This window comes from Scyliorhinus canicula, chromosome 25, assembly GCF_902713615.1.
Source record: "Scyliorhinus canicula chromosome 25, sScyCan1.1, whole genome shotgun sequence".
In the NCBI taxonomy this organism is placed as follows: Eukaryota; Metazoa; Chordata; class Chondrichthyes; order Carcharhiniformes; family Scyliorhinidae; genus Scyliorhinus; species Scyliorhinus canicula.
Window position 1 is genome coordinate 22010134 of NC_052170.1, and position 12778 is coordinate 22022911.

The window sequence follows — 12778 nt, forward strand, 5'->3', positions numbered from 1 at the left end:
TTTCTTGTCCGTTACCCATTTCATCACATTTGTGCAACTTTTAAATGTTGTCTAGCCAATTCACCTGCTCTATTTAATCGTTCACTAAAATTTGACACTTAATCCAATAATGTAATTTCCGATTTCTCACCCACCAATTTTTCCTTAATCAATTTAAGTGGTCCTCTTACCTCATGACCAAAAATTAGTTCAAAAGGACTGAATTTGGTTGAGTCATTAGGTGCATCCCTAATTGCAAACAGTACGAATGGAATTCCTGTATCCCAATCCTCTGAATAATCTTGACAATAAGCCCTCAACATTGTCTTTAATGTCTGATGCCATCTTTCTAACACTCCCTGCGATTCTGGATGGTACACAGTTGATTTAAATTGTTTTATTCTTGATATCCAGAATTTCTTTGAATAACCTTGAGGTAAAATTTGATCCTTGATCCAATTGTATTTCTGTGGTCGTCCATATCGAGTAAAGAATTTATGTCACTCCTCCACAATCTTTTTAGGTGTAATGTTACGTACTAGAATAGCCTCAGAAACCTAGTAGACACATCCATTATCGTCAAAAGATATTGATTCCCACTTTTTGTTTTAGGAAGCGGTCCTACGCAATCAATTAGGACCCTTGTTAAAAAGTCCCTCAAATGCTGGAATGGGTATTAAGGGCGCTGGTTTTATCACTGCTTGAGATTTCCCTATTACTTGACATGTGTGACATGATTGACAAAATTTAACTGCATCTTTTATGTAGTCCAGGCCAATAAAAATGTTTCTAGATTTTAGCTTGAGTTTTCTTATGCCCAAATGATCTCCCACTGGCACCTCATGTGCAACTCGCCACATCTCCTTTCTATACCCTACTGGCAATACTACTTGATGAACTTCTGCCCACTTTTCATCCGCCTGCATATGTAAAGGTCTCCATTTTCTCATCAAGACATCACTTCTACGGTAATAACACTCTGATATACACTCAGATTCCTCTTCTGTGTATGCTTTCTGATACATCCAGTTTATTTCTACATCTCTCTGTTGTAACTCCGCCAGTTCTCCTGAACTAAAAATATCTGACTCATCCTCCTTTTTGTTTTGGTTCTTTTTCAACCATCTGATCAAAAATCGTTTCTGATAATTGCACTTCAACTTCATCTTCACTCTTTGATTTCTCCTCTTGTCTTAACCTGTGACTTTGCGACCTTGTTATTACACAATCCGTAAGAATCCCAGGATATTCGTCCTTCAACACTTCAGTTGTCTGATTTTCCACTGGCTTATCAACCACAGTAGGCATCACTCCCACATGCGATCCGGCTATATCATTACCCAAGATAAACTGTATTCCTGGACAAGATAGTTTCTCTATCCTACTACCACTTCACCACTCTTCACTGGACTTTCCAACCTTACCTTATATAACTCCTCTCACCCTGAATTCTACATATTACAGTAGTCCCCCTTTATAACGCGGGTGTTGGGGTCCAAGACAGCCACCGTTGCATCCGAGCCGTGGATATCCACGATGGGGGTTTTAAATTTATTTTTAAATCTATGCATGCGCTTCCCATTGTGAGTCTACGGGGGGGCGGGGGGGAGGTCAGACCCCCGTAGACTCACAATGGGAAGCGCATGCATAGATTTTTAAATAAATTTAAAACCCCCATCGTGGATCTAATTAAAACAAGCACTGCTGCATTTTTAACAACTTAAAAGTTGGATTGGAGGGAGAGAGCAGCCGGCAGTGTCAATTTCAGCGGCCGGCTGATTGTTTCAGTGAGAGAGCAGCTTCCCTCTCCGGATCAAAGTGAGCCGGCCGCTGAAATTGACACTGCCGGCTGCTCTCTCCCTCCCCCCCCCCCCCCCCCCCACCCCACCATTACCATGGACATATACCCGCCTCCCCCCCCCCCCCATTCCTCACAAGTGGTATGTCTTCGGAACTCTACCTCAGAAGGGGGTGGGCAGGATGTTCATTCAATATCTTTAAGACAAAGGTAGACACATTCTTGTCAGGCAAGGGCGGTCACAGGTTGTCGGGGGTAGGTGGGAATGCGGAACTCGACACTAGACAGATCAGCCGTGATCTTATTGAATGGGCTCGAGAGGCCAAGAGACCCTCTCCTACTCTTGCTTCCGACTTGGTCTTTGCTCCTTAGAGTCACAGTACAGAGGAGGGGCTAATCGTGGTTAATGGAATCGTCACACGCTTTGTACACTGCTGTCTCGCATGGTTCGGACCCATCTACCCAATAGTGAGGCTCTTCCATCCAGCGTACATCATGTAGCACGAGAAAAGCTCAGATGCTGCAGTCACTCCAGTGATGCTAAACTTCCTCGTGTTGTGGCCACAGATCCTTTGCCTCTGTGTTAATGAGTGTTCTTGTTACACCTGCTGCCTTGGTTCGCTGTTAAATGTTTCCCCTGCTCTGGCTTCTTGTGACAAAATATCTTGTGAATGGTCAGCCGCTAATGGCCTCTCCTGAGTGTGTTGCAGTAGTTTGATGTCGGGGCCTTTAGCTGGTGTTGACCTTGGAACTTTGATCTTTGGCGCAGTTCTCGATTCAACATGGTTGAACCCAGGAGCACATCGAGTCGCACTACTCTGTACCTTGGCTCTCGGTTCCTGATTGCTGTCAGTGCATGCCCCTCTCCCCCTCTCTCTCTCTCTCTCTGTTTACCCCCACCCCCAACCCCCCCCCCCCCCCCGTCTCTGTTCCCTCTCCCCCTCTCTGTCCTCACTATCTTTCTGCCTCGCTCTCTCTCTGTGTCTCTTTCTCTTTTTCTCTCTGCCTCTCACCCCCCCCCCCTTTCCTCTCTGCCTGTCCAGAGGCTGGTTTCGCAAGTGGGCTAAACAGCTGGTTTGTAATGCAGAACAAGGCCAGCAACGCGGGTTCAATTCCCGTACCAGCCTCCCCGCGCCGGAATGTGGCGACTCGGGACTTTTCACAGTAACTTCATTGAAGCCTACTTGTGACAATAAGTTGTTGTTGTTGTTATTATTATCATCATATCTTTCTCTCCTCTTGCTGTCTCTTTTTTTAATTGACTCACTTTATTTTGTGTCTTTTGTTCTCCTTTTTTTTTCTCCTCCACTTTCTCTCTTCGTCTTTTCTCTCTGCCTCTCTCCATCGCCTCTTTCTGAATCACGAACATCCTTTTTATTTCGTCTTCTTTTGTCCCCTCCATTTTCTCTGCCTCTCCCTCTCTCTTTCTTTCCCCTCTTTCTCTTTCCCTCTCTCTCTCCTTAATTTTCTCTCCCCCTCTGCACTCTGGGGGGGGGGGGGGGGGGGGGGGGGGGGAATGGGTGAAGTTACTCTGAACCCTATTCCCCCCCCCCCCCCCCCGGTCCCTCACATCACCACCTCATCAACACTGCTGCATGTATCTCTTACTAGTCAACTTTGAACCACACCGTAATCCCATTCTGCAGGGACACTTGCTCGGTCTCTCTCCCTGCTGAGTTAAGATATTTATTTAGAGGCTGATTTACCACAGATCCTAACACCTGATCGCAGTGCTAGATTGTCGAATGAGTTTCCCCCACGTGCCGCAGGAAGCTTCCCACAGCCCGTGTTCACCGGCTGTAGATTCATTTTAAATACAAGTTGTTTCCCTTTTTTTTTAAAAGAAGTCCACCAAATTCTCTTTAATTTATTTTAACTGCCTTTTTTTCTGTATTTGGAATATTCTGCGCTCTCTCCATCCCGGTCCAATGCTTAAAAGAGATGGAGCTTCAGAATAAAAGCTTAAACTGAGCACCTCAAGGGTAGACCCCCCCCCCCCCCCCCCCCCCCAAGCCTATTCACATGCCGAGAGGTGAATAAATGAGTTTGTTTTCAAAATGGAGCCAAAGTTCCAAACATATTTTGAGGGAAGGGAAATCATAGAATATACAGGGCAGAAGGAGGCCATTCGGCCCATCGAGTCTGCACCGGCTCTTGGAAAGAGCACCCTACCCAAGGTCAACACCTCCACCCTATCCCCATAACCCAATACCCCCACCCAACACTCAGGGCAATTTTGGACACTAAGGGCAATTTATCATGGCCAATTAAGGGCTACGGGGAGAATGCTGGTAGGTGGAGTTGAAATGCCCATCAGCCATGATTGAATGGCGGAGTGGACTCGATGGGCCGAATGGCCTTACTTCCACTCCTATGTCTTATGGTCTAATCCACCCAAACTGCACATCTTTGGACTGTGGGAGGAAACCGGAGCACCCGGAGGAAACCCACGCACACACGGGGAGGATGTGCAGATTCCGCACAGACGGTGACCCAATCCGGGAATCGAACCTGGGACCCTGGAGCTGTGAAGCAATTGTGCTATCCACAATGCTACCGGGCTGCCCTATTGGTGTTGGAAATACCTTCCATGATATTTTGTTATTGGATGTGCTTGGTGCTTTTAAACAACTTTTCCTTTTATATGAGTAACATTGACTTACCTCACTCCCGCTTGGGCCTACAGCGCAGGCTTTATGAGCAACCCCCCGCCCCCAACCTAACTAGCTGACTGAGACCGTTGCTGGAGGTCTCTGCTGAAATGGAAATGGAAGGAAAGGTCCTGGGCGGGGAGGGACTGGTTGTTCTATTTTCCCTCGCCTGGAGCACTTGTTCAATTTCCATTTTTCGAAAATGTATGTAAGGTAGTTGGCACAAACCCAACCGAGATCTAAGATTTACACCTCGAGATGCAATAGCTGAACAAAATATCAGTTGACACAGGATCTCTCATGTTTACCATTTACACTGTGCACGATGTAGGTGTTGACACTCTATTAATAGCCAATGTTTGAGGAACTTGCAAAACCCCTACTTGTTTTTAAACCATGTAAATTTAAAACACAGGAGGGCACTTTGCCCAACATGTCTGTGTCACCCCTTTGTGAGTTACGAAATCTCACTGCCCTGCTCTCTCCCCATAGCCCTGTATCGATCCCACTGCCCCGCTCTCTCCCCATAGCCCCGTATCGATCCCACTGTCCCGCTCTCTCCCCATAGCCCTGTATCGATCCCACTGCCCCACTCTCTCCCCATAGCCCTGTATCGATCCCACTGCCCCGCTCTCTCCCCATAGCCCTGTATCGATCTCACTGCCCCACTCTCTCCCCATAGCCCTGTATCGATCCCACTGCCGCGCTCTCTCCCCATAGCCCTGTATCGATCCCACTGCCGCGCTCTCTCCCCATAGCCCTGTATTGATCCCACTGCCCCGCTCTCCCCCCATAGCCCTGTATCAATCTCACTGACCCGCTCTCTCCCCATAGCCCTGTATCGATCCCACTGCCCCGCTCTCTCCCCATAGCCCTGTATCGATCCCACTGCCCCGCTCTCTCCCCATAGCCCTGTATCGATCCCACTGGTCCGCTCTCTCCCCATAGCCCTGTATCGATCCCACTGCCCTGCTCTCTCCCCATAGCCCTGTATCGATCCCACTGCCCTGCTCTCTCCCCATAGCCCTGTATCAATCTCACTGACCCGCTCTCTCCCCATAGCCCTGTATCGATCCCACTGCCCCGCTCTCTCCCCATAGCCCTGTATCGATCCCACTGCCCTGCTCTCTCCCCATAGCCCTGTATTGATCCCACTGCCCGGCTCTCTCCCCATAGCCCTGTATCGATCCCACTGCCCCGCTCTCTCCCCATAGCCCTGTATCGATCCCAAACTCATCCTACTGCCCCGCTCTCTCCCCATAGCCCTGTATCAATCCCACTGCCCCGCTCTCTCTCCACAGCCCTGTATCAATCCCACTGCCCCGCTCTCTCCCCATAGCCCTGTATCAATCCCAAACTAATCCCACTGCCCTGCTCTCTCCCCATAGCCCTGTATCGATCCCACTGCCCCGCTCTCTCCCCATAGCCCTGTATCAATCCCAAACTAATCCCACTGCCCCGCTCTCTCTCTCCATAGCCCTGTATCAATCCCACTGCCCCGCTCTCTCCCCATAGCTCTGTATCAATCCCAAACTAATGCCACTGCCCCGCTCTCTCCCCATAGCCCTGTATCAATCCCAATCTAATCCCACTGCCCCGCTCTCTCCCTATAGCCCTGTATCGATCCCACTGCCCCGCTCTCTCCCCATAGCCCTGTATCAATCCCAAACTAATCCCACTGCCCCGCTCTCTCTCTCCATAGACCTGTATCAATCCCACTGCCCCGCTCTCTCCCCATAGCTCTGTATCAATCCCAAACTAATCCCACTGCCCCGCTCTCTCCCCACAGCCCTGTATCAATCCCACTGCCCCGCTCTCTCCCCATAGCCCTGTATCAATCCCAAACTAATCCCACTGCCCTGCTCTCTCCCCATAGCCCTGTATCAATTCCAAACTAATCCCACTGCCCCGCTCTCTCCCCATAGCCCTGTATCAATCCCAATCTAATCCCACTGCCCCACTTTCTCCCCATAGCCCTGTATCAATCCCCAAACTAATCCCACTGCCCCGCTGTCTCCCTATAGCCCTGTATCAATCACAAACTAATCCCACTGCCCCGCTCTCTCCCCATAGCCCTGTTTCGATCCCAACCTAATCCCACTGCCCCGCTCTCTCCCCATATCCCTGTATCAATCTCAAACTAATCCCACTGCCCCGCTCTCTCCCCATAGCCCTGTTTCGATCCCAAACTCATCCCATTGCCCCGCTCTCTCCCCATAGCCCTGTATCGATCCCAAACTCATCCCACTGCCCTGCTCTCTCCCCGTAGCCCTGTATCGATCCCAATCTAATCCCATTCATTGTTATACATTGGAAACCTAGTCCTAACCTTACTAGCACTATTTAATGGGGATTCATGTTAATACCCACACCTGCCTATAGTTAAGTACAATTAGCATACATTCCCTCCCATATATGTGCAACTCGCCCTCTCTCTCTCGCTCTCTTTCCATCCCACGTTCCAGCAATCTCTCTCTCTATCTCTCTCGCTCCCTCTCTCTCTCCCAAATACTTGCTACTTTCAGGGGTTGAGGCGAGATGGGGATGAAATTAGCACTGTGACTGTATGAGGAAGATAGTTCACTTTGAAGGTGGGAAGTGACGTTGTGAGATTGCACCATTTGGGAATATTCTGCCGGGCTCAAAATGAGTTTTTGATCAATTTTCCTTAATTGGAACCTTCACAAACACCGTCAATACTCCTTTCTCTAAAGCTTCCTCAATTTATTCCAGTCTTGGATACTTTTTTCCCCGTGGTGATCGACCCTTTCAGCGTGCGCTGGGCTGGAATATATTCTGAATCCAGTTTTCCCACTGATTATTCCAAAGTTTCCTGGAAGAATGTTCATCCTGAAACCTGTGGCTTACTGTATTATTGATCCGGTCCCAATCTCTCCTTTCCCCCCCCCATCCTGAACACCTCTACCAAATGCCATGTAACGCTGTGACACCCCTTTGTGTCGTACCTTGCCTGTGAAGATTGACTGACTGCCGTGACCCCAAGTTCCCTTTCTGCCCCTTTTAACTCCGCTCCAATCGGTCGTGTTTGGGGGTCAAACTGTGATTGTGGATTGATTGAGCACCTCCCGTGATTCTCTGGTTAATTGTCCTTGTCTCTTGCTTCCGACTTGGTCTTTGCTCCTCAGATTCGCAGTACAGAGGAGGGGCTAATCGTGGTTAATGGAATCGTCACACGCTATGTACACTGCTGTCTCACATGGTTCGGACCCATCTACCCAATAGTGAGGCTCTTCCATCCAGCATACATCAAATGTGTGCTCTTGGCATCAGGTAGAGGAGCGACAACCCTGAAGAACTGTCGAGCTGGTTCAGGGGTGGGGTTCCATTTAGCAACATCTTCTGCGTCACCTGAGCTCGAGTGTTTCCTCTGTTTGGGATCGAGGGAGTTCGCGTTCAAACGGGCGTCGGGTGAATAGGGGAAGGGTGAAACTCGCCGGGCAATGGGGAAAGAGCGGGACTAATCGGACAACGCTCGGGAAGAGCCAGCGCGGCGGTTGATGGGCCGAACAGCTTCCTCTGCATAGCACCAGGGGATAACCTCCATGCCACCTACCCTCACTGACCTCCGATTTCTCTGAGACTTCACGAAAGGAAGCGAACGATTCTTTCGGGAGATTCACGGAATTAAGCCACAGCTTCCCAGGGAGTAAGGAGTCACGATGTGACCCGAGTCCCCCTGTGGGCACCTTGAGAAAAAGGTGGGCTCGAGCCTTCCTCCTGATTCCAGTAGCTGCTTCAGACCAGCCCTTTGTTTAGCCTGCTTTGTTTCCAATTCCTCCTGCTCCGCGCCCACTATATTCTCAGCCCGAGAGCATTGACAATCTACCTTCTGGTCTCTTCTGTAAAAAAAAAAGAAAAGAATCCGTTCACAGGATGTTGGCATCGCTGACTAGGCCATCGTTCATTGTCCTTCCCTAATTGCTCTTGAGGAAGGTGGTGGTGAGCCGCCCCCTTGAACTGCTGCAGTCCCTCTCGGTGTTGCTACATATTATCTGAATGGTGCGAGGTGGCAGAGCTCAGAGGGATCTGGGTGTCCTAGTGCATGATTCACAAAAGGCGGGCGTTCAGGTACAAAGAGCACTGGTGAGACCACGTGGCTCAGGGGGGGGGGGGTGGGGGCGGGGGGGGGGGGGGGGGTTCTCCACGACCACTAGCCCTGTGCAGGAATCGCGACGGCCTGTTGAATCGGACGCGAGGACAAAAACGGGAATGATTCCGGGTGTCTGAGTGCTGTCTCCGTGCCTGGTCTTTCTACGAAGGATCTTCACAGCAAAGACACCGCCTCTTTTTAAACAAAAATTGTGCTTGGAAAGAATATGTGCTCAAACGATTAAGTACTTCAGAGTTAATGGACCCTGTAGAATTATATAAACAAGCAGTAATCCTTCCATCGAAGTATCCTGGACCTGACGATCTAATCTAGAGGTTACAAAAGGCAATGGACTGTAAAATTGAATGTAAACCATGCAGTTCAAAGCTTTTAACCTTCTAAGCATGCACAGCGGCTTGCAAAAGATGAAGGGCAATGACATTGACTATGAAAAAAGCATGTTAAAGGTTTCCACCAAGTTAAATGGAAGACTCCTTGGTAAAACCCCGCACCTGAGTGCCCCCCTCCCCATCCCAGCCCAAGCACCAACCACCCCCACCTCCCTTGAAGGATCCCCCTCGGCACCCTGGAGGCAAGTGTAGGAAGAGTACTCACCCCCTTGCCCCCTCCTCTAGAGGCCAACTTGGCACTGCCAAGGAGGCTGCGTCTGAAGTGGAGGGGCATTTGGCGAGCTCATAACAGGCTGTTGCTCACTTGGGAGGAGGTGGTGCCTTTGCCAGCGATTCAGGAGGTGGGGGGGATCGGGGGGGCCTTGCCAGCAATTCTACTTGGGGGGAGGGGGGGGGGCGCTGAAAAATTATTATGGGATCAGGGCGACCTCTGAAGGGTGGGACGTTTCAGCGAATGCAAGCCCTGCCCCTTTCAAGGCCAACGTAAAACCCAATCCTAAGAAAAAAAGTTATTGGGGGTCAGCAAGAATGTGGGGTTCCGGGTACAGTCCGATCAGCCATGATCTTATTTGACTGGGGTAGTAGGTTCAAGGGACCGAGTGGCCTCCTCCTTATAGAATTTACAGTGCAGAAGGAGGCCATTTGGCCCATCGAGTCTGCACCGGCTCGTGGAAAGCGCACCCTACCCAAGGTCCACCCTATCTCCACCCTAGCCCCATAACCCAGTAACCCCACCCAACATGAAGGGCAATTTGGACACTAAGGGCAATTTAGCATGGCCAATCCTCCTAACCTGCAGATCTTTGGACTGTGGGAGGAAACCGGAGCACCCGGAGGAAACCCACGCACACACGGGGAGGATGTGCAGACTCCGCACAGACAGTGACCCAAGCCGGAATCGAACCTGGGACCCTGGAGCTGTGAAGCGATTGTGCTATCCACAATGCTACCGTGCTGCCCGCTCCTGATCCTCATTCAGCTCCTTTTTGACTTTTGCTGCAGTTTGGTGCAACAGAGGGACTTCCTTGGCCATTTCAGAGGGGACTTGAGAGGCAGCCACATTGGCTGTGGGTCTGGAGCCATTCGTAGGCCAGACCGGGTAAGGATGGCAGATTCCCTTCCCGAAAGGGGCATTAGTGAACCAGATCATTGGTCACCGTTACTGAGACTAACTTTCAATTGCAAATTGAATTCCCATCCCTCGGAGCTTTAGCCCGGGCCTCTCAATTACCGCTGCGATTACGTGACCACCCTCTTCCCCCCCCCCCCCCCCCCCCCCCCCCCCCGCAATGCCAGTCCTGAGATGACCACTTGGAGGTGTGAGGGAATATTCATCTGGATTCCAGCCCCTGGCCCCAGCCGCCCCCTCACAACCTCTGGGCAACTACCCCTGCCCACCGTCGGATGAGGAACTCTTCGCCTGTCGGTTCCCAGTGTTGGTGCCCAGCGCACCTCCAAGCCCCTGGGTCAAAGTTCACCAAATCCTCAACTGGGGTTGGATGAAGCCCGGCAATAAATGGCACAGGTTGGAGCGTCCAATAATTTCCCTCCCACAGCTACTTGGACAAGTTGGTAGAATGTTTTTGTCTTACGGAGGGGAGGTTAATGATCAATGATGAACTGACCTTTGTTGACACACATGGTTTAATGTTTAACGCATGTGCACTTTGGTTCACTGGCTGAGTGCAAGCGAAAGTGTTCGAGGAGCATTTCCTAATTCAAATGCAGACTCTGAAGCTCGTTGGGGGGGGGGGGGGGGGGGGCGGCACGGTGGCATAGTGGTTAGCACTATTGTCTCACAGCGCCAGGGACCCGGGTTCGATTCCAGCCTTGGGCGACTGTCTGTCTGTGTGGAGTTTACACTTTCTCCCCGTGTCTGCGTGGGTTTCCTCCGGGTGTTCCGGCTTCATCTACATTGTATACACGCTGTGAGGTGGTGGGACACTATATTGTGTACACGCTGTGAGGTGGTGGGACACTATATTGTGTACACGCTGAGGTGGTGAGACACTCTCTACATTGTGTACACGCTGTGAGGTGGTGGGACACTCTCTATATTGTGTACACGCTGTGAGGTGGTGGGACACACTCTATATTGTGTACACACTGTGAGGTGGTGGGACACTCTCTATATTGTGTACACGCTGTGAGGTGGTGAGACACTCTCTACATTGTGTACACGCTGTGAGGTGGTGGGACACTCTCTACATTGTGTACACACTGAGGTGGTGGGACACTCTCTATATTGTGTACACGCTGTGAGGTGGTGGGACACTCTCTACATTGTGTACACACTGAGGTGGTGAGACACTCTCTACATTGTGTACACGCTGTGAGGTGGTGGGACATTCTCTATATTGTGTACACACTGAGGTGGTGAGACACTCTCTACATTGTGTACACGCTGTGAGGTGGTGAGACACTCTCTATATTGTGTACACGCTGTGAGGTGGTGAGACACTCTCTATATTGTGTACACGCTGTGAGGTGGTGGGACACTGTACATTGTGTACACACTGTGAGGTGGTGAGATACTGTACATTGTGTACACGCTGTGAGGTGGTCGGACACTCTCTCTATATTGTGTACACACTGTGAGGTGGTGAGACACTCTCTACATTGTGTACACGCTGTGAGGTGGTGGGACACTCTCTATACTGTGTACACGCTGTGAGGTGGTGGGACACTCTCTACATTGTGTACACGCTGTGAGGTGGTGGGACACTCTCTATACTGTGTACACGCTGTGAGGTGGTGGGACACTCTCTATATTGTGTACACACTGTGAGGTGGTGAGATACTGTACATTGTGTACACGCTGTGAGGTGGTGGGACACTCTCTATATTGTGTACACGCTGTGAGGTGGTGAGACACTGTCTACATTGTGTACACGCTGTGAGGTGGTGAGGGACACTCTCTACATTGTGTACACGCTGTGAGGTGGTGGGACACTCTCTATATTGTGTACACACTGTGAGGTGGTGGGACACTCTCTACATTGTGTACACGCTGTGAGGTGGTGGGACATTCTCTACATTGTGTACACGCTGTGAGGTGGTGGGACATTCTCTACATTGTGTACACGCTGTGAGGTGGTGAGACACTCTCTATATTGTGTACACGCTGTGAGGTGGTGGGACACTCTCTATATTGTGTACACGCTGTGAGGTGGTGGGACACTCTCTACATTGTGTACACACTGTGAGGTGGTGGGACACTCTCTATATTGTGTACACACTGTGAGGTGGTGGGACACTCTCTATATTGTGTACACACTGTGAGGTGGTGGGACACTCTCTATATTGTGTACACGCTGTGAGGTGGTGGTGGGACACTCTCTATATTGTGTACACGCTGTGAGGTGGTGGGACACTCTCTATATTGTGTACACGCTGTGAGGTGGTGGGACACTCTCTACATTGTGTACACGCTGTGAGGTGGTGGGACACTCTCTATATTGTATACACGCTGTGAGGTGGTGGGACACTCTCTACGCAGACACGGGGATAACGTGCAGACTCCGCACAGACAGTGACCCAAGCCGGGAATCGAACTTGGGACCCTGGTGCTGTAAAGCAACAGAGCTAACCACTGTGCTACCGTGCCTCCCAATCTTGTAGTTGTTAATTAAATTGTCAAGGCTTGTTTCTGTCAATTGCATTATGGTGACGAGAAACTGGTGATTGATGTGAATTGTCTTTGAGTGCATATGAATAGGGGACGGGTGAGACACTGGATTGAGTGGGAGGAGAGTTGTGAAACTGAACAAGTCAATAAACTCACCCAACAAAGAAAAGCCTTGGTTTTCGCTTTACCAACTAGCTTGGA

At 50.3% G+C, this 12778-nt stretch overlaps 1 protein-coding gene across 4 annotated transcripts in view; it reads left to right on the top strand.

The window, feature by feature from the left end:
- LOC119957108 (cytochrome P450 4F22) overlaps positions 1-12778 on the top strand; it is a 74108-nt gene that overhangs the window by 24281 nt on the left and 37049 nt on the right. The window contains exon 3 of one of the 4 annotated variants that reach the window (XM_038784807.1): positions 7575-7719. The exons of the other annotated variants lie outside the window; for them this stretch is intronic. Coding sequence (XP_038640735.1) covers positions 7575-7719 — 145 coding nt within the window. The remainder of the gene's footprint in view (positions 1-7574; positions 7720-12778) is intronic. 4 annotated transcript variants of the gene reach the window in all.